This window comes from Euleptes europaea, chromosome 9, assembly GCF_029931775.1.
Source record: "Euleptes europaea isolate rEulEur1 chromosome 9, rEulEur1.hap1, whole genome shotgun sequence".
Classification (NCBI taxonomy): domain Eukaryota; kingdom Metazoa; phylum Chordata; class Lepidosauria; order Squamata; family Sphaerodactylidae; genus Euleptes; species Euleptes europaea.
The window spans coordinates 44,308,927-44,334,918 of NC_079320.1; the positions used below are offsets into that span (position 1 = coordinate 44,308,927).

Below are 25,992 nucleotides of genomic sequence, written 5' to 3' on the forward strand. Positions count from 1 at the left end.
TGCACTGTGTTATGGCAATGACATCTCCACATCAAAAGCTGTTAGTAATGCTGTCAAACAAAGTCAGTGAACAATAGCTTCCTCCCAAGAGAAACTGAAGGATATACCAGAATGCATCTTAAATAACAGATTAATGCCCACACATGAGGGCAGAATCAGATACACTTCATCCGAGGACATCCTGACCTAGGCTCCATGGTAATTTCTAGAAATTGGGCTATTTATATCATTTCAGAAATTGAAAGGTGTTCTTCTTTCTTAAATCATGAGATTTTATGGACGCAGTGGGATCATATGTTCCTGGGGACCTGAATGAGGAATCTGTTCTGAGGTCAGATAAATGTTGCCTGATCCCTTAATAGAGTAGCAGCAGATTCCAAGAGACAGAGAGGGGGAAAAGAATTGCTGGACTGGTAGCAAAGCAATTCCTTAAAGTTTGCACATATCCTGGGAATGACTAATCATGAGGACAGCAGATAAAGAATTGGATGGAGGAAGTGGCTTATGAGAGGGGCTAAGACAGCAAAGACAGGGAGGAGAAAGCAGACAGAGATCCAAAGGTTGAATGTGGCGACGAGGACTTTTCAGGACCTCTACTCCCAGGGGAGGCACACAGAGGTCTTTTGATCCAAACCATATAACTTACAAAACCATCCCATGATTAGAACTTTAACAGCAGGACAATAGAAGTGCTCTCACATGATATGAATAACATGATATGAGTGAACATTTCACTCTGTCTGAAAGTAATATGAAAACTGATATCAGTGCCAAACTTTGTTCATTTACTTAAATATTAAAATTCTTAAGCTAAAAAATGGAAACTTACTTGTACCTTCTATCAGTAGCTCTTGCCCATGGCTACCCAAAAGAGTACGAGAAAGAAAAGGAGCAAAATCCACAAATATCTCCCTCAGAAGAGGGGCAGCCTTCTCCAAAGCATGCTCAAGTCTCTCTGTAATACTAAAAGATGTATAAGATTAAATGGGAGACTGGCTGAAGAACCTAAAATTCTGCAAGGTGAAAAACAATGTAAAAGTATAAAATGCAGGAATCATAATGCCATACCAATAGCTAAATGCCTTCCCTACCCAAATGCCACCCTCTCCATGCTCCACCCCCAAAATCTCCAGGATTTTTCCAACCCAGAGCTGGCAACCTAGAATCAGTGATAGACATCTTACATTTGCTTCTAGGATAAACTGAAATAGCACAATCCAGTCAATTGAATTCCAAAATCATTTTGAAAAATAAGAACGTTATATACATGGTTTTGTGCAAGTGTGAAACATTATTTTAAATATTACCTCATATTTGAAGCAGAATCCCCAGGCACAGAAGAAACTGTTGGAACAGAAGGCAACCTTGAATTGGATGATCCGCTGCCTGGAAAAGAGGAAGAAAAAAAATTCCAAACTCTTGTGTTCCATATAAACAGATGTTTGCCATAACCATTTCCCCTCCATCTTGTGGCCCCAGCCTCTACCCCTTTGGGTCTATGACCAGCCCCCCTGTTGTCCATCTTAGAAAAACCTTGCCAACCCTGGTCCAAAGAGGAGCATATTAGAAAGTTAGGTGAGTCTCAGTCTGAGAGTGTGCCTATGAGAAAAAAGGGGTGAGACTGGCCAGGAGAAAAGCGAGAGAGAACCACAGAGTACAATTGCCAGCTAGCTCAATGGTGGAGGAGTAGTTTCTCTCCTATGCTTGGCTCTTCTGTGTGACTTTTACTTTTGCAGCAATTGTTGATAAGATTTGTGATGGTACTTAAAATGGTTCCCACATCAACAGTTTTCTTTTGATGCACGTCTGAGCACTTTTCTGTTCTCTAGCCCAACACAGACCATCTACCAGTCTCCTATATCATCATCAGAAATGTGTAAAGTATCTCTGGTTTCATATTTGCCCTGAGCTAGCACAATAAAGTCAGCCCTACACACTAGTGCACCAAGGATGACACTCAGATCGTGCCCTTTCCATTCTCTCTAGATCCAAATCACATAACCATCTCAAATATATTTTATTGCACTCGCACTCTCTACTTCAGTTATACGTTCTAAATGTGTCTCCTCTGTGTTCTCAGTGGAAGTAACACTTCAGCTATTTGGCTTCAGCCTAAAATGTAGGGGGAAATGGAATAGAGTACAATAATTAACAAGCCGCAGGATGTGCATCCTAGACTGCCGAACGGTGCTTGGGTAACATGCCCTATATAAGTCAGATAATCTCAGAGAAAACCACCCATCTTTTGAAAGAGAATTGTGCCCTGATGCACCACTATTATTTATTAACAAAACGTATATCCCACTTTTCTGCCCTTACAAGGGCCACCAAGACAGCCAACAATTTTAAATGTACCATTAAAATCTCATTCACACCCAACATACATCATTAAAATGATATAAAAAGAGTTAAAAACAGAGCTAAAATACATACAAAATATTAAAAGGAGGGATAGGTTAGGAAGGAGGGATCATAGAGGGAATGCCAAACAATGCAAAAAAGTCTTCACCTGTTGGCAGAAGATGGAAACAGAAGGGGACAAATGAATCTCCCAGGGGAGAGAGTTCCAGACCAAAAACGCCCTCTCCAGAGTTGCCAATTGCCTGATCTCAGAAGGCAGAGGCATCCAAAGCGGGATGATAAGGGAAAAGGGTCCTTCAGATATGTTGGTCCCAAACTATTTAGGGCTTTGGGACCAATTTACCTGAAGGACTCCTAATCCCTCATGAACCTGCCTATTACAGTCTTCTTCAGAGGCCTGCACCACTACTAGAGAAGACACCAGGGCATCCCAAAACGTACTCCGTAGGGGGAAAACGTCCTTGCAGTGTACCAAAACAACATAAGAAAAGCCATGCTGGATCAGATCAGTGATTCAAGTAATCTAACATCCTGTCTCACACTGTGGCCAACCAGTTCCTTTGGAAGGCCAACAACAGGTCAAAGAGGCCAAGGCCTTCCCCTGATGTTGCGTCTTGGCATTGGTATTTAGAGATTTACTGCCTCTGAAAGTGGAGATTCTCTCTAGCCACTAAAGCTAGTAGCTACTGATAGACCTATCCATGAATCTGTCTAATCCACTATTAAAGCTGTCTATGCCTGTGGCCATCACTACATCCTCTGGCAGCAAATTCCACATTTTAATCACTTGTTGAGTAAAGAAGTATGTCTTTTTGTCTGTCCTGCATCTACTGCCCATCAACTTCATTGGGTGCCCTTCTGTTTTAATATTTTGGGAGAGGAGAAACAGTTCTGTGTACTCTCTTTATCCCCTGCATAATTTTATAAATCTCTATCATGTCCCCCTCCTTAGTCATCTCTTTTCCAGAATGAAAAGTCCCAGATTCTTTAGCCTTTCCTCATAAGAATGGTGCTCGAACCCCTTAATAATCTTGATTGCCTTCTATATTTTTTCCAGCTCTGCAATGTTCCTTCTGAGATACAGGGTCCAAACTGCACACAATATTCCAAATAAGGCGACAATATCAATCCATACAGGGGCTCTGTAATATTATCTTTTTTCAATCTCTTTCCTAATAATCCCAGCATAGAGTTTGCCTTTTTTATTGCTGCAGGACATTGGGTTGGCATTTCATTGGGCTATCCACTACTACTCCAAGGTCTCTTTTCTACTTAGTCTCAGCAAGTACAGACCCCATTAGCATATACTTTAAATTGGGATTTTTTGTTTCATTGTACATCACCTACAAGCTAAATAACTATCAACATTTTTTTACGGAGATCTATACAAAGATAGACACTGGACACAGATTTACATACACTGTACAACTCATAAACATGCATGCACACAAAGAGTAAATACTACCAAACAAAAAAGTCTGCTTTCTTCTGTGAAGGAACTGTTCCAGAGGTTACTAGAACAACTATGTCACCTTAAGATGGCTCACTCTGCCAAAAGATGAGCCACACCAGAGATGTACAACTTGATATAAATCAAACTCTAACATTACAAAGAGAGGCAGAAGGGAGAAAGCACTTTGCCACCTTGCTTCCCCCCCCCCATAATTGGAAAAACTTACTTTACAAAAGAATGAAGTTTGCAGGTTACTCAGGAATAATGTGCATTAGAGCAATGGAGTTCTGAGTGCATATGATTGAACTATGTGGCAAATCTGGTTTGATTTTTCCTTTTATAGTTTCCCCCCCAGAAAGCAAGTTTGATTATCCTTTTTTAAAAAAAAAAGGTAAAGGTCCACTGTGCAAGCACCAGGTCATTCCTGACCCATAGGGTGACGTCACATCCCGATGTTTACTAGGCAGACTTTGTTTACGGGGTGCCTTCCCCAGTCATCTTCCCTTTACCCCCAGCAAGCTGGGTACTCATTTTACCGACCTTGGAAGGATGGAAGGCTGAGTCAACCTTGAGCCGGCTACCTGAAACCAACTTCTGTTGGGATCGAACTCAGGTCGTGAGCAGAGCTTGGACTGCAGTACTGCAGCTTACCACTCTGCGCCACAGGGCTCTCCTTTTTTACAGCCATATAAATCCTTTTTTACAAAGCTGATAAAGCTTATGACTGGAATGTAGTAGTGGATGGGTATGAGTTGTTCAAGAAAAATCAAAAGGGTCGAAGAGGAGGAAGAGTGGCGCTGTATGTGAGGAGAGGGTTTGCTTGTCAGGAAATAGTGGAGGATTCAGGTGACAGCCTAATTCAAAATATATGGGTGAGGAAGGCAGGCAGGATGAATGCATAGACCCAATAATGATTGATATACAGGAGAGAGTTACAGAAGGGATTACGGCGCCATCATCTACCCTGGCCACAGGCTGTGTGGACTGTGATCAAATGTCCTTTTTAATGTCTACACCAATAAAAATCTGCTTGAGTCACCAGCCCCGAAATCTTGGGCACAAGAACTGCTAGACAAGACAATTCTTTATTACGGTCAATGACCAGCACAGGTAAAACAGGTAAGGTACCAATTTACATAAGTCTGAAATACACATCTGAGTAAAAACATGCTGGTTCATTTGTTCATTTGTTGGTATAGATAAACCATTTGGCGAGAAAGGGGAGCACATATAATTAAAACTGTATCCCTTCATTTTCAGGGCTGCTGAGTAGCACAGACCCTCCTCCGTTGTAAGTCAATTGCAGCGGCACAGAATCTAGCAACTGAATACGTTGTGTCGGAGTTTACATCTTGCAACAGAGATGAAATATGGAACTGTCCCATATGGCTGGGAAATTTATGAATGGCGAGATGAACCTTTCTCCGATAGCTATATAATATTGACAGTGGAGAAGGACATGTTCAAAAGTTTCTATGTATCCAGAACCACAGGGGCATTTTCTTTCCTCATATGGCATCTTCCTGTAGCGGCCTTCCTGGATGGCTGAGGGGAGGGCTTGGCATCTGGCCAAGGGGAAAGCTCTTCGATGTTTTGGAATTTCAAGTTTGGTTAGATACTCCATAGGAGGAGTAAGGTACCTGCAGGATAAGAACTGCTAGAGATAAGCCACGAGCCTCCAGTTGGACATTGTTTTGAAGATGATACTGGGGCCCATCAGGAGTTGACATTAAGCTGCGAACCTCCAGCTCCATGTCACAAGCTTCATATAGATTTAGAAAAAGGACCAACTGACTCAAAGGATGCCATTAACTCCCTAGAGCAAACCTCCAAGGCCGAGTGACTCACCAGGAAGCCTAACCCCACAGCTGTTAAACTTCTCTCCTGGAATATAGCAGGGTGGAGAAATAATAAGGACTATGAATTTCTAGAATTCCTTAAGAAATTTGATATATGGGTGAGGATAAGGGAAGGAAGGACAAACAGTATTGTGGTCTGGAAATCTCCAGCCACCACCTGGAAGTTATTCAACCAAAGGGCAATCACTATGGCAGAGTTTACAAAATAACAAAAACCAATGATATTAAAGCAAATCTTGTATTGTTTTGTTCCTTCACACTGTTATTTAAACCACAAGTATATTACAGGACCAACAAACACAAATCAAGACAGAATTCCGGTATTCATTGTTTCAAAACTTTCCTCAGTTGGATATTGTTAAGGTCCATAGAAAGGTAAATATTGTAAATATTGTCCTCAAATAATAATCTTGTATTTCTTTTCTTTTCCTTTTCAGGTGCTTCTTCCTTTTATATTGAAGAAGATGAAGCTCATAGGCAATGAAGCTCTCTGAGTCAATTTCTTTTGGTGGGATACTAAAAGGGAATCTCTGCTATAACGTTTCCTCTGATACTGCCAGAGGGCAAAAAACCTCAGATCCGAGTCTCGATGTTTAGCTTGAAAAAAATGAGAGACAATTGGTGCTTCTAAAACGGAATTGCGTATGCGTGATAAATGCTCACCGATCCGTGTTCTCAGGGACTGATTGGTCTTACCTATGTACCTATGTACATAAATTGGGCAGAGAACGGCGTAAATTGCATTCTCTGAGCTACAGTCAGTGTAAGTTTTGAGTTCAAATTTCAGACCCGTTCTCACACACGTGAAGCCCTCTGGCAGTATCAGAGGAAACATTATAGCAGAGAGAATATTGATAGGATACTGTTTCAAAGAGAGGCACACTTCATTACTATGTTTGACACAATGATCCCTAATGGGCTTAACTCGGTGTGCGACTATTCAGCCTTCTTGTAAAGTCAGTCTCTGGGAAGCATCTGAGTCGGCGTTTCTATAAATGACGAACCTGATTCCCTTTTAGTATTCCACCAAAATATAAAGAAATTGACTCAGAGAGCCTTTATAATGATTTAGAAGACATGATAAGTTGTCTGTAAATATTTATTGTATAGTTTTTGCATGTATATTTAATACTCTGTATGGTTTCCAATGATATTTTTTGTAAACTATTTTAACTAATTTAAATAGAAACAGCGTGGGAGTGCCTGTGAGCTTCATTGCCTATGAGCTTCATCTTCTCCAATATAAAAGGAAGAAGCACCTGAAAAGGAAAAGAAATACAAGATTATTATTTGAGGACAATATTTACCTTTCTATGGACCTTAACAATATCCAACTGAGGAAAGTTTTGAAACAGAATGAATACCGGAATTCTGTCTTGATTTGTGTTTGTTGGTCCTGTAATATACTTGTGGTTTAAATAACCACAAAAGAGAGTGTTTGTGAAGGAACAAAACAATACAAGATTTGCTTTAATATCATTGGTTTTTGTTATTTTGTAAACTCTGCCATAGTGATTGCCCTTTGGTTGAATAGCTTCTTATTGCAATCCAAGTTTACTTGCAAGTTGTAAATTACCACCTGGAAGTTGGCAACCCTAACTGAGCAACAAAATTTTTTTTGTTTACCCTAACCAGCTGGAAAACTCAAGTTTATGATAGAAATCTTGTCACAATTGCAGCTGGGGCAAAAACGGTATATTTTGCTGTTGCTTAAGACATAGTTGTCCATATGGCAATATGGCATAACTGTTCAGGCTAAAGCACTACCTTATGAAGGGAAAGAGAGTCCACACCGTGCCCCATACCCACTGCAAACCCCTAATATCATCAAGTGTAATATCTCAGTCATGTCAACAGAATGACACTGTATACCAGTTCTTCACTGGAACAATGAAAACCTCAGTCTGCTTCAAATATGGGTAAATTATGTGTACTGGTTGTAATTAAGGTGAATACATGGAAATGAAGGCACAAACTGAAAATCCAAATATGGATTTTCCAAGAGGTTATTTACCACCTCGGGATCATGGATCATTGCAAAAAAGTCCCTTTTTAAATACTGACATAACATTTTAATTATATTCCTCAGGGCAAATAGTCCAAAAGCATCCCTGCAGAGCAAAACACTGTAAGAGGCCCATATCTTTCCAAGAAACTACAATCCAAGGAAAAGATTTATTTCAGCTCAAAAATTCTCAAAGCCCCCCAAATGCCATATTACTCTGTCAGTGACTTCAAAGAACCATTTCATGTAAATGCTCTTTGGATGAAAGCATGAAATGTTGTTTGCAAGTGAGCTTTCAATTTAAGCACTGCCTTTTGTGCATTTAGAGGGGAAAAACACTTTTCAGAAGCATGTTTTCATCTAAAGCACACATGCAAGTAAGTGCAGTAGCTACTTCAAACATGTGGAACCAAAGTGACTTATCTCTCTTATCCTTTCACTGATAAACTGGCTCCTTCAAACTGACAGTTTTACAGACATTCGCAAGGACATAAAAGAAAATGCAAATAGATCATCTGTCTAGCACCCTTCTAGTGAGAGCTTATTGTTTATTCAAGGTCCCCAAGGGTCTAAACAAATAATGTCTCTAGCAATAAACTGTCCTTAAAAGGAAGTGCTGCTCCTAAAGCGTTTGCATATCTTAGAATGTACACATGCAAAGAAAAGCGATACCTATTGTTCATTTAATGGCAAGTCAACAGCTACTAGAAAACAGTTTCACTTCCTCTCCTTCTCTTCTCTAAGGGAGTCCAGAATTGTTCAGAAACAAAATCATTTTTAAATGGAATATCCAGCCATGTATGGATTTAGTTCATTCAAAGTGAAAAATTTCTGGGCCAGCCTACAACTTTCTAAAATGAAACGTTTAGAAAACCCAAATCTTTTTTAAAAAATACTTTAAAAATACTTTGTATGAAAAATCAAATTAGCCACTTTGGTGGCCCTGATCGGGCTAAAAGATGGCATATAAATCTTCGAAATAAATAAATCAGATTTAATTAAACTGTATTACATTCTGAAATAGGTTTCTTTAAAGTATCATTTTTCCATACTGGGAGTTGCTTGGCATTATTTGGCTGCACAGAAGTAAATTAAAAGCTTATCAAGTAAATAGAAAGTAGCATTAAGAAGTTGCCATCCAACGTTTTTATTAGGCCCAGCTAAAATATCACAAAATAGTGAGCACAATGTTCTGAGTTCCCCAGAACTCTTCATTAAGCTGGACATTCAGTACCAAAAAAAAAAAAAGGAGAGATGGGGAGGGAGGAAAAGGGAGGGGGAAGATGCTTAGACCTTGATAGAAATGTGCAAAGTCTGCCTCCAGTCTGCAAATGTTTTAAAAGTGGAATTTAACAATACGATTATAAACAGAGTTATAGTGTTCTTAGTACATGGAGACAGTCTAATCTGGAGAACTGGGTCTATTTCCCACTCCTCCACTTGAAGCCTGCTGGGTGACCTTGGGCCAGTCCCAATTCTCTCAGAACTCTCTCAGCCCATGTGGAGGCAGGCAATGGCAAACCACCTCCAAACATCTCTTGCCTTGCAAAACCTACAGGGTCACCCATAAGTCATCTGAGACTTAACGGCACTCTCCACTGCCACCACTTCATTTATCACCCCCTTCCCTCATTCTCAGATTTGTAGGACTGCACTGAAGGTGTTGCAGAGTTAACAAGATTACATGGTGATGGATACACATTGAATTTTGAATTATACCATATCCTCTTGAGATGAAAGACCAAAAAGATGGAATATCTCCCTTTGAAAAACATAAATTCCAGCAGTTCTTCAGAGCCCTACGTAGTCCATTCTGGAACATACAGTTCCTTTGTAAGGCCGAGAATAGCACAAAATGCACTAGTCCAGAGGTCGGCAAACCACGGCTCGCGAGCAGCATGCGGCTCTTTGGTGCCTTGAGTGCGGCTCTGCCCCCTCTCTCACCGGCATCTCATCCAGGGTGGCACCAACGGGTCTGTTTCTCTCCCCAGCGGCCCTTGGAGCCGGAAGGAAAGGGGAGAGTCTGACCGCCGATCTAGAGAGACAAATCCAAGGCAAAACCTCCCATGCATAAATGCTCTCCTGTCCTATCCCAGATGACGAGGAAACACCCAACCGGCGTAGCTTTGCCCGTCCTTATGATAGGAAAACTTCACGAGGCGAACATCTCCTTCCTACCGTAGAAGGGGAACCCTGCCCGGGACCGATCTCCGCAGCAGCCCCGCTCGGGAGGAACCTGGATGGGCCCGTCCCCCTTCACGCCTCCTGCCGCCAGACTGTTCCATTCTGAGCGCAGGAAGCGGGGAGGTCTCCAGCACCGGGCCGGCGACCTCCTCGCCGCCGACTTCTCCCACTCCTTCGACCCGAGCGCGGTCCGGCAGAGGAAGGGCCAGCAGCGGCCTCAAGAGACTCTCGGCCCAGTGGGCAGCGGGGAAGGCGACAGAGCGCCTGAGCCTTCCAGCTCTCCAACACCCCCCTTGCCCCCTGCTCATCCAGCGGCCCTGCATCCTGGGCTGGGATGCCTGGCGGCGGCGCCTGATTCGAGCTCCGGCTTGAGAAGGGGCTCGGGAGCGAGCGAGCCGAGGAACGCGCACCGCGGCCGGTCCCAAGGTGCGTGCGGCCAGAGTGGCCCCCCGGACCCCCCCTCCCGAGGACTAAGGTGAGGCAGAACAGCGCCGCCGCCCAAGCTTTGAGGGCGCCTCCTCTCCTCCCCGGGTTGTCCCCCCCCCCGCCGGCAGCTCTGTTGACCAATGAGTTTGCCGACCACTGCGCTAGTCATTATTTTAACCAAACTGAAGAACAGTTTCAGATGATGAATATGGCAGCAAGTCAATAGAAGCCAAATTAGATAGTATACCTAAGTAGGCAAAGAGCATGTAACCCCTCAAAAGCATTATTCTCCCTTCTATATAATTATTAAATTGCATCATAAAAATCTAATTGGCTTTTGCATTGGTCACTCCTTAGGTAAGTGATTAAAGGTTAAAGATTGTCTAAGGTCTAAAGTGCAAAGATTAGGGGCACAATTCCATCAACAGGATGCTCAGTCTTGAAGCATACTGCAACAGGACTTTAATTCATGTCTGAGCATCTTTCTTTTCCTGTTAGAAAATGAGTTCAGAACTCAAAAGCTTGAACATAGTTATGTATACATTTTATGCTGGCCTTTGGCTGTAATAAATGATTTGATTTGATATATTATTTGGTTGGTCCTAATAAAAGGTATTATCTGTCTTGGCCACCAGTTCTACTCCCTATCTACAAAATAGGTTCACATGCCTCAGTATTAGCCATCCAATTAATGATTCTTTCTACGGTCAAGATTAAAATATATACGAAGTCAACAAGCCAACATGCATGTTTCCATCATATTTGGAAATATTTTTGGCAAGTAGTTTCATTTAGAGGGGAAACTTACCAGGAGATCCTCCCGTTAAATCTGGGGCTTGGCCTGAATCCAAAGATGAAACCACACTGACAGCATTTGTGGGAACATTAATAGTAGCTGCAGAAGAAGTCACTGATTTCTTTGGTGCCACAACAACACTCCTATAAGAACAAATGCATACATTAAATAAAAAAATCTTATATTCAAGGGTTGCCAAACACATCTTCAAACAAAATAACAAGGCAGCTTGAATAGTGTTTTGTTTAGAGTGCTGGACTAGGACCTGGCAGATTCAAGTTCAAATTTCTGTAATACCAAGGAGGTCACGTTTGGCCAGTCATATACACTCAGCTTAACCTGTAAAGGAACAGCAGAATAAAAAGGTACAGATAGACAGAATTACACATGCAATACATTCAGACTTGCAAACATAAGCTATCAGTCAGGTCTGATAATTCACATATTTTCTATTTTTTTCAATAGTTATTATGAAACCATGGTGTATATCCTGTAGTAACAAGGCTTCCACATTAATTGCTCCAAAACAATGGTCAACAAAAAGTGCTTTAGCAATCACCATTGAAAGCAGTCCTATTTCCAATATAGGAATGTTTTTGCTCAAGCTGTAGTAGCTGCTACATGAAGGCACACCAAACAAGTCCAACAATACTGTTCTAAGCCCACTGACTTCTGCTTAGGATGTCACTGTAAATGTGTATTTGAAATCTCAGTTTTTATAGATAACTCAGTATAGAGTTGAATCAACAAAATCAATTTAGGAGATGTATTAATACACATCAGATGATTTTTCAAACTGCACACAAACATTTTTATTTCTATAAATGTGTGTTTCCAGCATCCGGGAAAAGGATTTATCTTGCATATTACTAGGACATCATTATGACCCACCAATTTCAATTAAACAGTAATGCTTTATTCCAAACACCTAAAAGGCCCAGTTAAGCATACACTAAAGACAGTTTTAATTGCGAGTTAGCTCCATAAACATGCAAAACCTTAGCTAATGAGCTAAAGAGTACAGCTGATATATTGTGCACTCCCAAAGCAGTGCTTCCTTTTAATTATCTGGTGTTAACTATAAGCCAAAAGTCTTCAACGTTCAATTTATTTAATCACATCTTCTGTTGACAGTACTGAAAGTACTTGAAAGTATTCCCTTAATAGCTTTAAAGTATTCAGTTTCTAAATAAAATGTATTAAAACTCGGGTCAAGTCAGGTTTGGTAATAAATATATAGAAAAACTTTCCAATACTTTATAAATTTAATTATAAGGACTCATTTTCTTAGGCTGTACTTTAAGTCCTAGCGGGTGTTATAACACTAAAACATACTCTTGATTAACTTACACCAGGAGCTGATATTAAACATAGATGTGGGAGTATGTGCGATATCATTATAAGGGTGACTGCTAATGTTAACTATACTCTCAAAGATAGTAGCAGCAGCCACCTGAGCCCCACACCAAGAGACTATGCTGGAACCGAGAATTCTTTTTACATGTTTGTCATGTGACAAACTTATGTTTAGCCTCCATTAGAAAACTCATTTTCATGAGCACATGAACTCTGGCCCTGATCCTAAATTTGGTAATTCAAGAATAAGTATTACTGATTTTAGTGATAAGAATTATGCCTACTATTCTGAATTTAGCACTCAGGGACACTTAGAAAGGATTGTGCTCAAAGCAAAAAAGAATAATGAAAAGTGACCAAATTTCTACATAACAGAATATTTTTGCCAGGTCCAGAAAACTATAATGGTAAGCAAGGAAGTATTTGATATTTGTTGCATAAAGAAGGTTTTCCTGGAGACAAATGGCTCTCTAGACCATTTCCCATTTGATTTTAGAAAAGAGGTAGGAATCAGTGGACAATCTGCACTTGAAGATTAACCTTCTTGATTCTCCTCTTAGTAGCTTTTGATCATTTAATACTTTTTGTTTGTGAGAACTGATGGTGATTGGAGCATTGCTTTGCAGTGGCTCTGATCCTATCTAAGAGTTGCTTTCCAGAAAGTAGTGCCAGCTACCCCAAAGGGTGCCTCAGGATTTATTCTATCATTTCAGTCTTTTAAATATCAGTATCAATCATCCAGATATTTGGAGCATAGTGTCATCAATAAAACAATGAGAGTCAGCTATATTTTTGTTGTTGCCTGATCCAAGAACAGCTGTTCTGAGTTTTGAATGGCTCAGATGGCAAACAAATACTGAATCCAGACCTTGATGGTGGATGACTCCTGCAAAAGTAGACTTGAATATTTTTAATGAGGTCACACTTTTCCTTAAAGAACAAGGTGCATAGCCAGTTAGGTAAACAATCTATCTTGCTCTTGCGAATCAAGGGGTTTGTTCAAATGTACATCATACCAGATGAACTAGTTGTAGACTTTTCCTAGAGATCAGGAATCTGGCCTCTATTATTAAAAGACCATTATTTTGTTACATTTAACTATTGCATAAAGGGACACAGAGCCGAACAGTGGGCCATCCAATAGTCAGAGGATGGATGAAAGGGACTAGGAACCAGAAGGGCTTACTGAGACCTGGGGTTTGGGTAGGATGCCACCCAGTTTATTTATACCATGCTTTTCTCTCCTGGGGTGGAAGTGGCAAAGTGGCTTACAGCATCGTTCTACCCTCCTCCAATTTATCCACACAACAGCTCTGTGAGGTAAGTTAGGCTGAGAGACGGGTGACCTTAGTGAGCTTCCATGGCAGAGTGGGGATTTGAACCTCGGTATCTCAGATCCTAGTCCAACAGGATCTCAGATCCTAGTCCAACTGCACCACACTTGCTCTCAATTGCTGTGTCAAAAAAGGATGGATACATTCTCAAATTAATTGCATATTATCATTCCTGTAAGACTGCCTTGAGGATCCTTCTGGAACACAAGGCTTAGTAGTCATTAAACAAATAAATCGTAGTAATTCTAGAATTCTTCCCATTTTTTACTTGGAACTAGCTCAAGTCATATTGCTACTAGAAAGCAGGGAAACAATGACTTTCAATGAATATTTATTTCCCAATTTGTAAAAAAATCACAGCATCTTCAATCAGATTGCTTCATCAACGTGATCTCTACACATAAGGGAAAAAATGTTAAACACAACACAAAGGCTGACATACAGAAAATCTAATAAGCACAGGTCAGAAACAGTGGAGCTCAGCCATCAAAAATGCATCTTAACCATAAGGTCAGAGCAATGTTAATTCCCATCATGTTGTCGTGTAAGAGGGGACAGTGGTGAAGACATATTACTTTACTCACTTCTGAATGAGCACAGATAACCAAACTGAATACTGGCTGAAAGAGACAAAAGGATTCTAGTGATACACCCCATCAAGTTTTAAAAATGTTCAACTACCAACAATCAATTTTCAGAGCATACATCTCATAAAAATGGTCTCTGTAATGCTATAGTAAAATTAGCAGTAAAAAAATCTATAACTACATTTGCTATTCCATATATTAATTTATATAGTGTGCCTGAAATTTGTGTGTACTTAAAAAAAAGATATAAAGAAAGGTGTCTGGAATAGAACACTGCATTAAACATATAGGTGATTCATTACTTGTAGCAGGGTAGAAGTACATGTTACTTTTAGTTCTTTGATCCTTTTACACTGACTTCCCCTCCAAACGCAGCTACTGAAGCTGACATTTGGTGTTGTATTATTTTATCCAGTGGGTAAAAGTGGCTTTGAGGTGGCATTTTCAACAAGAGGGAAGATCTAGAATGCCTTTCTCCACTCACACAAACACACACTGTTCCTCTACCTACATAAAGCATTTCAGGCAGCTTCATTGGGGGAGGGGAGTCTTTTAAATAATTTCAGAATTATTTAGACACATACTTCAGTCCTAGCTTTTCAAAGGCGGACATGTATCTGTAATGAGATCTCTCTAGTTCTTTGCTGATTGGGGACAGAGGGTAGAACATGATTGGTGGTTCTGTGACCACCCCATTCAGATTTAAATTGATTCATTTCTGCAGGAAAAAGATTGCACTGGGTGAGGCTACATACATACAACTTGTATGTGCGTACGCACTGTTCTCAAGATCTCAGCAACACAAAACAGTTAGAAATGGAGCTAGCAGGAGGTGCCCCACCCCGTATTCCTTCCACACATTACTTGTACATCAAATTGTTGTCTGAACAGTGGTAGAATACACTGCACAGTTGTGATGTTTTAAGGCACATATAGTTCCATGATCATTTTTCCAGATGTTCGATTTTAACAGACTGAAGACACGGGGGCACACACACACGCACTGCATCCTCAGTCTATCACTCCAATACTTTGGTAAACTGCTTCAGCTAGCAAGAAACTTTTCGTAAACATTTCCAGAAAGAGAAAAATATAGCCACATTATTAAGAATTATTTACAAGAGGTCTAAAAGTAATATGGTTACTTAACTGGACATCTGCAACATAAATGCTAATTTCTTTTAAGTTACTGTAATTTCCCAGAGGTGGCGATTCTTCTTTCAGCTCACTCTCCTAATGAAATTCAAATAGCCAATTGCCATCAAATCCAGTGTCCTCCACAAGCTAGCACCTGTTTGCTTTACTCAAAGTCTTATTTGTGGCTGAGCTCTTTGCTGGCTGCTCTGGATACTGCAGCAACTACCACTGCTTCTCAACCCAGTAATTCTTTCTTCCTGGTTCGGACCGCTCTCTGAAGCTATACCAAAGTGCTGCTCCTGGAAGTCTCCACGGCTTTCTTCAAGTCCATGATCCTCCAGTCCCACTGCCAGACTTCTTTTCCAGCAGTTCTTCTACTGCTGTTGTTTTCAATCTTTGTCGGTTCACTCTCTTTCAGCAAGTGGTATCTGGCTTTGTATACACTTTGGCCAAGACTCTCAACCAGTCAATATCCACCACATCTCAGGCCACCAACCCATTCGTTCATAATTATGGACAAATCAAACAGAATGTCCGCTAACTGACCAATCATCAAGAGTGGATAGAATGTCCACTAAATGACCAATCATTTATGGCCTCTTTTTTGATATCTCAGAGAGTTATTACTCCCATGGTTACAGTAAATATGAAGCAGCTCTGCTATTTAGCAGGCTGCTATCAGAGACCTATATTCTGCTACGTTATAGAACTTCTGCTAAAAATAAAGCTACACAGCTTCTACCCCAGAACCATGATATCTCCACAGATACCATCAACCATGGTATCCTTCTGGTTTGACTGACTGAAAAGGGGAGTGGCGCTCCAGTAGTTCTTCTCTCTCAGATGGTGCACTGGGGGTCAATTCCTCAATGTTGTGGTGTTCTTGCTATGGTGTTTTGCAGGGCTCAGTTCTGTGTTCCATGCTGTTTGACATCTACATGAAGCTGCTGGGAGCAGTCGTCCTGGGATTTGGAGCACATTATTACCAGTATGTGGATGACACTCGGTTTTGTTTTTCCTTTACATCTGAGTCAGGTGAGCCAGGAGATGTCGTAGATCACTGCTTGCAGGCAGTAATGGGTTGGATGATGACTAATAAATTGAAGCTCAGTCCATGCAAGACTGTTGGTTGATGATAAAACTGGTGAAGGAATGTGGAGACAGCCTGTTCTGGATGGTACTGCACTTCCTCTAAAGGTGTACATTTGCATCTTGGGGTTACATTTGGATCTGGATGGAAAGAAGGTGCACATATCCTGTGCAACACAGAAGCTTCCCTCAGCAGGCACAATTTGGCCATGGTAATCCATGCTATGATCCAGTACTGTATATGTTGAGCTACCCTTAAAAATGTTTCAGAAGCTTAAATTAGTATAAAATAATGCCACTAGATTATTATCCATGGCTGGCTGTGTGGCTGACACGTTTGTTATGCCAATCCTGGAAAAAACTTGTTATTTGCCTATTTGCTTCTGGGCCAATTCAAGGAGCAGATTATTACATTTTAAGCCATAAAATGTATACCTAAAGGTAAACTTATCCCATGTGTTTGTGCCCAACAATACATATCTGCCAGATAGACCATTCTCTTATACTCCCATCTGCAAAAGTAAGGTAAGTTCCCAAAATGGAGCGGGTCTTTTCAATGGTGCTACCCAATTTACGGAATCCCCTTCCATAAGAGATTTGCCTTGCTATTTTTTAGGCACAAGACTAAAATACTTCTTTGCATCCAAGTGCTGAAAACATTTAATTTTAACTAATTTTTATGCGAGAGGGATTATTGTTGTGTTTTAAACATTTTATTTTAGCCCTTTTATTGTTTCTTCCTTTTTATATGTCTGTTAGCTGCCTCATGAACCCAGAAGGGTTTCAAGTACAAGACATTTTTTTAAAAAAATCATAGAATGGATATTTCCTAAAATCAGAGGACATAGAAGAGGTGAGAAGTTGGAGACAGACAACCTTGAGGTACTTGGGGTGGGAGTCTGAGGATGTTGGGTGCTGCTTCTACAGCTCGTGTCTTAAAGACATTACTAAGAGAGAAGTAAAAAACAGTATAAGCATCAAAAGAGCTCAACGGGACATAGTGTGCATCATACAGAGGTAGTCTGAAGCAATCCTGAGAGAGCAAGACCTAGAGACAGACACAAAGACTTGCCTTCTTAGAAACAGGATCTGACTACTCAGTAATCACTGCAGATATTGCAAATTTCTGTACCCTGTCACTATAAACCGGCATAGCATGCCACAAACCAAACAACAGACCCACCCCACAGCTCCTTTCCTAGACTGAACTGCTTTTGTGAGTTTGGCATATTTCATGGTGCAAGCTGAGTCACTGACTATTAAAATTTAACGCAACTCGTGGGGAACTGGTATGGAAAGGTGAAGGGCTGGATTGTATCCTATTGCTTAAAAGAGACCCACCTGGTCTTTGGTGCAAGTCCCTAGTAGTATTTTAACAGAGAAATAAATCAACATGCACTTGAAGCCCCAGTTAACCTGCAAATTAGGCATGCCTGACATGTACAGGTGAGGGAGTGTTACAGCCATTTTTATTTACTTCATCAGTTTTTCTTCTCCATATGGCATAATGAAGAAATAAAAAGAACAACGTCATAGTTCTGCTGGTTTCCAGAATTTGAAAGAGATCAATGAAGTCGTCATTGTCCTCAAAATTAAATGTTTAAACGAACCTACTGGGGAGGGCACATCTTTCAAAATGAGTTTTTACTGTATGAAGAAATTAATATCATAATTTCATCCACATTTTTTTTAAAAAAACACTATATACGAGAATCTTAATTATTTGCGCTGTAGAACTTTAAAAAAAGGTCGAAAATACCTCAGATTTATACATTTTTATGATTATTAATTTCAGCAACAGAAATATATATTTTATTCTTTAAAGGTTATAAAGGACAAACACTGCAAATAGACTGCTAATTATGTGTATCTACTGGCTTAATGAAAGAGCCAGACCAGGCCGTGAACTTTCATCAAGATAAATCCCTGGCACCCACTAATCACCAGATTGTATCTTCATGTAAGATAAAAGAGTAATTTTTGGCATGGGAAGGAGCACACACACCTTGCTGTTTGCAAAAAGCCACAACCTGGCAGTCTTTCAGCAAGGTTTCACTCACATAGCTGTTACTGTATACTCTCCAGCTATGGCTGGAAAGTTGATAATCCTTAAGATATGAGGAGAGTTTTGATTTCTGACACAACATTCCTGAGATAAATGCAGGATCAGAGAGATGCTTTGAAATGCCCAGAGATACTTTGCTGTAAAACTGCTACATGGGAAAAAACTTTTAACAAGGTGTCTTTTTTTTTTTTACCAAAAAAATGAAAAACATTAACTCACTAGGCCTTGTGTTCCATACCAGACAATACATTAAATATAAACCAGACACAGTAAGATCCACAGAGCATCCTGAAGCCTGCTTGTCCGAAGTTTTCCACTGTAATGTTAGTATATTGGTGTGTCCCTGGAGATGAAAGCCTCTTTTTGAATGCAGCTACAGTTTCCTGAATAAAAGGTCATAACCTATCCTACCCACCCTCAACTCAGAACTATAACATTAGATGTCATCTGAAATAAAACATTTTCCGCCCCCCCCCCCCATGGAAGCTGAATCACTTTAAATGCAGTTTATAGACTGTCAATGCTTCCTTTAGCTTTTCATATAATTCTTAAATAGGAATTCTGCACTCACAAGGGTGTTTTAGTCGATGGCCAATTGCCTTCTCTAATTGTTTGTGATATAGAAGATAAGTAAATTAATGGCAAACAGATATTACCTCAAGAATACAGTGTCATTACAACACTGAGTTCCCTTAAGAGATGTTTCAATGTGCACGTCTATAATATGCACTTTAGAAACTGTAAACAATAATTACAAGAGAAAGGCAAAACAATCCAAGTTATGATGTTAATTAAATATCACAGATTTTCATATACTTATCATATACTTATGTAATAGCAGCATGTGACCCCCATCTGCGGATACCTAAATTCACAGATCGGGGCCACACCAACACTAAAGAGATTTTTCTTGGGGGGGGGGGTTTCCCCATATTTGCAGAAAAATCTAAAATCAACAATAAAATACATGGGGGAGTTAAATCCCCCCACATACAGTTGCATTGTCTGCGCATGCTGACACTTCCCAGAGCAGAATGGAGACGTTCAGGGCCTATCCATGGTGGCAGCCACTCAGGGTCCGGCTGTGGCCAGGGAGGACGCTGGAGGCCACCCCGGGCTCAGCAGCAGTGGCAGAGAAAGACATCGGCAGCCGCTCTGAGCCAGCTGTGGCAGACGCCAGCAGCCACCCTGAGCTCAGCAGCAGCAGCAAAGGGGCCTAGAGCTGTGCCAGGATTGGCAATGGGAGGATACGGAATTCCCCCCACGAGTCTCCTACTCTCCACCCCTCCCCCACTGAGCAGTAAGGAGGGAATCGGGTGTGGGGAGTGATGGGGGAGTGATTCCCCATGATTGTCGCGGGTCCCCACTTATGTACATATATTATTCTGTAAATGCTACTGTTGCCAAACCAGCATGTCTCACTTAATCCAATTTAGTCTTTGTTATGTTACGCTAATCACTCGCCGTTATGGCTATTTCATTTACTAGCTGTAAAAAAGCATGGTTTGGTAAAGAGATGAGAGTATACAGAAGTGGCTGGTACAGATAAGGTTACCCAGGTGGGGCCTGGAGGAAATGGCAGCTTTGGGGAAAGGGCTTTATAAAATACCACAGAGTCTAGGAGAAAAAGACAGGGGGAAAGTTATATGAAGAGAAAAATTAAAATGTAGAGGAGCTGGCCTTTGACCTATATGTGACATCATAGGATGTGGTATCACTGTATATGACCAATCCCTACAGAGCTCCCTCCCCAAACTCCACTATTCCCAGGCACACACACCTAAATCTTCAGCAATTTCCCAAGCTGGAGTTGTCAACTCTAGTTACAGATAGCGGGCTGGATCCCAGCTACATTTTCCAATGGAGAGAATGGAGCTTTTCACCCCTCTCAATGCAGCCTACTGATCTCCATGAAAAACTGTTAAGAACTTAAGAACATAAGAAAAGCCCTGCTGGATCAGACCAAGGCCCATCAAGTCCAGCAGTTCACACAGTGTTCACACAGTGGCCAACCAGGTGTCTCTAGGAAGCCCACAAACAAGACAACTGCAGCAGCACCATCCTGCCTGTGTTCCTGTGGCATAGGGGATCCTGAGGAATGACATGAAGGGGGTTCTGCAGCAGAAAGTGGGAATCCAAGGAAATTACCAATTTAGTCTAGATTCAGCCCAGTAACTTGTAAACACCATCACTTCTAGAGCAGTACATGGGGTGCTAAACTGCTGCATTTGGTCAAACATTTGTATTTATTTATTTAGGTATTTTACCCCACTTTTCTCCCCAGTGTGAACACAAAGCAGCTTACAACATTGCCTTTATATTAGCCTTGTATCAGCAAACCTGACAGGTAAGTTAGGCTGAGAGACAATGAAAGATCCAAGTTCTCCCAGTGGGCTCTCATGACAGAGTAGGGAAGTCTCACTGGAAAAGTAATATTGCATTAGGCTCTCAATATTCATGTACAAGATTCATTACAATATTGGAGGAAAGATAGAACAAAGTCCTGAAGCACATTAGGACAGGAGTCCCCAACATGGGGCCTGCCAACACCTTTCCTTGTGCCCACCAAGTGTTTTTGGAAAGTGGGTGGGGCCAGGTGAGGCTCCTGCCCAACAGGGCTTCTGATTTGCCATTGGAGATCTGACTGGCTGTGCAAATTAAAATAATGTTGCAGGCGCCACCATAATGCTGGGTTTATTCTCTCTCACTCATCTTTCCCAGTATTTTTTTAAAATGACTCTGCTGCAGTTGAACTTCCTTGGGGTTTCCTCTCTCTGTGTGGGTCTGCCTCCTGTGGCAGCTATTTTGTGATTGCGCCCAACACATCATGTCAGATTTCCAAACATGCCCACAGGTTCCAAAACTTTGGGAACCCCTGCATTAGGACATACCTTGTAACAACTTGGCAGAAAGATTTTCATAACAACTTTGCAAGGAAAAAATGAAATGAAAAGGCAATTATGCCATTTTTGAGGCATAATCCAGAAAGTATTAAATACATCCTTTAAAAAAAAGTTTATCTTAGCTAAGCCCTTTTCCTTTCTCAAGCCACCTCACTTTCTCTTTCATTTATCTTGCTCAACATTTTGCTGGCATCAGTTAAGATGATTCACCTTCAACAAAATATGACAAAGTTGTTGTTGTTTTGCCATCAAGTCACATCCGACTTACGGTAACCCCTGGTGGGGTCTTCAAGACCAGAGCCATTTAGAGGTGGTTTACCTGCCTCCACATTACAACCCTGGTATTGCTTGGAGGTCTTCCATCCAAACACTTGCCAGGGTCGACCCTGCCTAGCTTCTGAAGTATGTCGAGATCAGGCTAGCCTGGACTATCCAGGTCAGGGTTATGTCAAAATATGGGCATATTATTGAAGAACAATAAACTAATGTTTGCTAGGGGGGGGGTTAACTCCAAATCTGCTATACAGACTGGAGTAAAAAAGCATCCCAGACGGAAAAATCAGTATAGTTCTGGGGTTGTTTGGACCCCCAGGTGTTTGTTTTTATTCACAGAAAGAAATGGTAAGTGGTAAATGGTAAGTAATTATATCTTGAGGACATTTATTAATATGCAGGTGATGATGTCCTAATAAGAAAAAGTTATAGATTCACTTCTCTGTGCATTCTTCCTCCCCTACAAAATATAACTGGATAGGAAATTCACCCTAGGGGTTGTCTTCAGCAACACATAATTATTTAAATTTAAGATTTACTTAGCAGTCATTTCAGTAAAGTTGCATTCGCACAGCTTATTAAAACTTCAAGAAAAAGTGGCCAGGAGTTCCCAAGAAATAAATGGAATCTAACATGTTTACCCCCCCCCCCCAATTTACTTCTACCAGGTCCTTTCAGGTTGAAATAATGAAATTGTTTTTTTTATTGAGAATCATCCATTATAGTGTCATGTATTGTAGGCTTATTTAATAACTCAGTATCTTCATTCAAATATGTCTTTTGACTTTCACATACATGATTCAGGTTGCAATCCTAATTAGACCTATGAAATAAAATATTAAACACTGCTGTTGCTACAAGAAAGCACCCAAACTTATTGAAACCTGTTGAGATTACCAGCACCAAGATGAGAGATATCTCCATCTTTCTGCAAAGTTCAACTAAAAAGTATTTCAAAACAATAAGAATTTTTACTTTGGTTTAAAAAAAATATTTTTAGAATTCTGTGTGTCATCACTCAGTATCAGATTCTTTTTATACTTCATTGTACACCTTTGTAAATAAATAAATCTATTATCAAAGTTTACTCTTACCTGTCAAAGGACCGAAACTGTACAGGCTGTTCAGTAGCATCCCCAAGGGCACCAAGGAAGGTTGGTGGTAGAACTGTAGGATCCACTGTGGTCCCCTCTGCAGGGGCACTGACCAAACTTCTTAGGATATCTTTTACGTTGACATTTTTTGCAGCTGGCATGGAGGATGTAGCCTTCCCATCCACCTCACTTTGCGGCTCGCTTCTGTTTTCCTGAGATTTATTGACTTCTGAAGAAAGCGTGCACAGTACTTCGCTGACGGCATCTGGGCCTGCACTGAGACCCTGGGCTTCTATTTCCCTCACAGCTTCTGAATTGTGCCCTGGTACAGGGTGTACTTCCTCTTCGATACCTGAGTCTTGTCTTTGTACAGATGCTGCACCTTCTGGTTCCTCTGCAGGTATGGGAGCGCTAATAACCGCAGGAGTGCTTTCTGTGTCTTAAAAGATACAAAAATACAGAAAAAAACCCATAACTTTACTTTAAACAGACCCCAAACCACTGTTTTAATACCTGAAAATGTGTACCACTGATGATAAACAGAATAAGATACTCCTCTCAACAAATGTCAATTCACAGTGAAGAGACCTTTTTAAAAAAAACTATAGCACAGGAGATCTAGGTATAACGTTGATCAACAGTTTACTCATTGGCTGGATTTTGAACTGATACTCTGTAACATTTATATCATTCCGAGATGGCATTCTGCTACACCAAGGAATATTTAAATTTTTAACCACTGTTTTAGGAGAAGAATCCTCCTGGATATTACTACCTCTATGGTTTCTTCATATATTTAGCTACATTCAACAAAGCCAACAAAAATATTAAACATTAATGTTCTGGGCAAGAAGCAAAAGCATATTCTGAAAAATAAATTCTGCATGACTTCTACCAGGTCCTTGGGGCTAGTAAACTAATTCAATATTTAAAAGTCATAATTAGAGGTGATTTCTTGCATCCATCTATTAAAAAGGATTAATTTTATCTGTATATTCAACCTGAATATTTTTTTTTACTGGTTTCATGATACAGGTGTGTCTGTTAGATCTGGAAGTACTCATCAAAACCAGATTCATAGAAAGTCTTGAAATGTTTCCCTAGACTATTTTGAACAGAATCGTAAAAACCAAAACTGGAAAACTGACATATAACCAAGTATATATCTCAGACACTCACCTGTTGTTACTGTTGCCTTAACTGACTGAACTGTCTGAGGCTTCCTCCGTTCATTTTGAGGTTCCAGAATATCTCTATATTTTGAAACCATGAGGACTGAGATAAAATATACCACTGCCAAAGCCAAGAATTGAGCCTGTTTGCTGTCCTCCTGCAAAAAAACAAAACCAAAACCAAACTCTTAACCAAAGTGAGTTGGATCCAAGGCTTCCATTAATTTATGGATGCACCTTTTATCATCCTTGCCCCAGAAGTCCCCTGTACCCCCTAGAAAACTGATGCTGTAACTCAGGAGACCCTCAATACGCCATGTAGTACAGGTGGCTAGCTGCAGCAAGAAGAGAAAATGACCCCCTCCCTTGCTTTAGTCCAAACTTTTGATCTGTTCACTTTTGCAGAGACCTTGCCCGACATGGCATTCAGTGGTAAGATATTTACAATAGTTCTGTTTTGATCAAGTAACTGCAAGTGATGCAAATTTTCTCTCTTGCTTGTTATTTGTATAGATTTGTTTTAAAGTGGTGATTTAACCTTTCCATGTCTAAAGAACAATCCATCCACTTTACCTAGATGTTGCATATTCTACATTGCTTTGTGTGTGTGTGCGTGCTATCAAGTCACAGTGGATTTGTGGTGACCTCGTAGGGTTTTCAAGGCGAGAGATGTTTGGAGGTAGTTTGCCATTGTGTGCCTCCATGAGAGAGTTCTGAGAGAACTTTGACTGGCCCAAGGTCACCCAGCAGGCTACATGTGGAAGAGCGGGGAATCAAACCTTGTTCTTTAACCACTACACAACGCTGCCTCTCTTTATGAATGCTTAACATAGAAAACTGGAAGCCATGTAGGGTCATTATATTTCTAACCCGGGCTCTAATCCAGACAGCCCCTATTAGCAGAAATATACATAAACTGTTGGATGTCATGCAGCACTTAGTTTTCTTTTTTCTTAATCTTCTAGACTCAGCACCAGATCCAACCAAAACCTCTATAGCTACTGGATACTATTGCTTGCCTTTCCTTCTTCTTTTACCCTTCTTTTGTCTTCTACTCAGAATGGGAAGAAGAGGAAAAAGTCTGATAAAAATTTGATCTCATATATTTCATTGTACAAGCACCCTCTTTTTATCCTAGGAGCAAAGATGTAATTTATGATCAATCACTCTAATGAACTAGAATTGGCACTGAGGAAGGAGAAAGGACAAGAGGTATTCTCAAGGATGAAAGATAAAATAAGGAAAATTCACATTCCAGGAACAAGAAACACACAGAAAGAGAAAGGGAGGAGGCAAAGTTTATGAAGTTATAGCTACATGCAGGGACAACAGTTTATAGGGAATGTAAGCCTTTCATCCTGACCCCAAATTGTTGTAGTGCTATTCCCACAGAGTTTTATGATTCTCTTAGACACTCATTTGATTTCCTCACCATAGGCAGCTTCTCAATGACTATACTGGCCCAGCAAATCAAACTATAGAAAGAAAAGGTTTTTTTAAAAAAAAGTTTGGTAACTTACTATATCTCTGAACACCACCGCACGAAGCCGGTTAATATCCATATCCTGCAGAAGTCTGTCAATATCTCTTATTGGAGAAATTCCCCCAGTCACAACATCAACTGGACTCTGTTTGGAATAGAACAGTTTCTATATGACTGCATTTTTTTTAAGTAATACATGGGCCTATGTGTATTTTCACACTGATACAAAATTATGACCAAGTAAACACTCTGTGGTAAATAAAGTCAGTTAAATAATAAATATTTAGAATATGAGTAAGGATTGAACAGTCAAAGACAATGGGAAACAGAAATTTAGAAACATTTATGACACACACTTCTCATCTTGCTTTCCCTCCCCCACCTCAAAAAAGTTACAGCATTGATAACTCAAAAC

At 40.5% G+C, this 25,992-nt stretch overlaps 1 protein-coding gene across 2 annotated transcripts in view; it reads right to left on the reverse strand.

Moving 5' to 3' along the window:
* LRBA (LPS responsive beige-like anchor protein) overlaps positions 1-25,992 on the reverse strand; it is a 445,808-nt gene that overhangs the window by 316,195 nt on the left and 103,621 nt on the right. The window contains exons 27-32 of one of the 2 annotated variants that reach the window (XM_056855892.1): positions 25,615-25,722; positions 24,102-24,252; positions 22,923-23,355; positions 11,097-11,227; positions 1,308-1,386; positions 830-963 (exon numbers count right to left, since the gene is read on the reverse strand). In XM_056855892.1, the coding sequence (XP_056711870.1) occupies positions 830-963; positions 1,308-1,386; positions 11,097-11,227; positions 22,923-23,355; positions 24,102-24,252; positions 25,615-25,722 (1,036 nt within the window). Of the gene's footprint in view, positions 1-829; positions 964-1,307; positions 1,387-11,092; positions 11,228-22,922; positions 23,356-24,101; positions 24,253-25,614; positions 25,723-25,992 lie in introns of those variants that run through there. The other variant, XM_056855891.1, reaches the window with a different exon arrangement.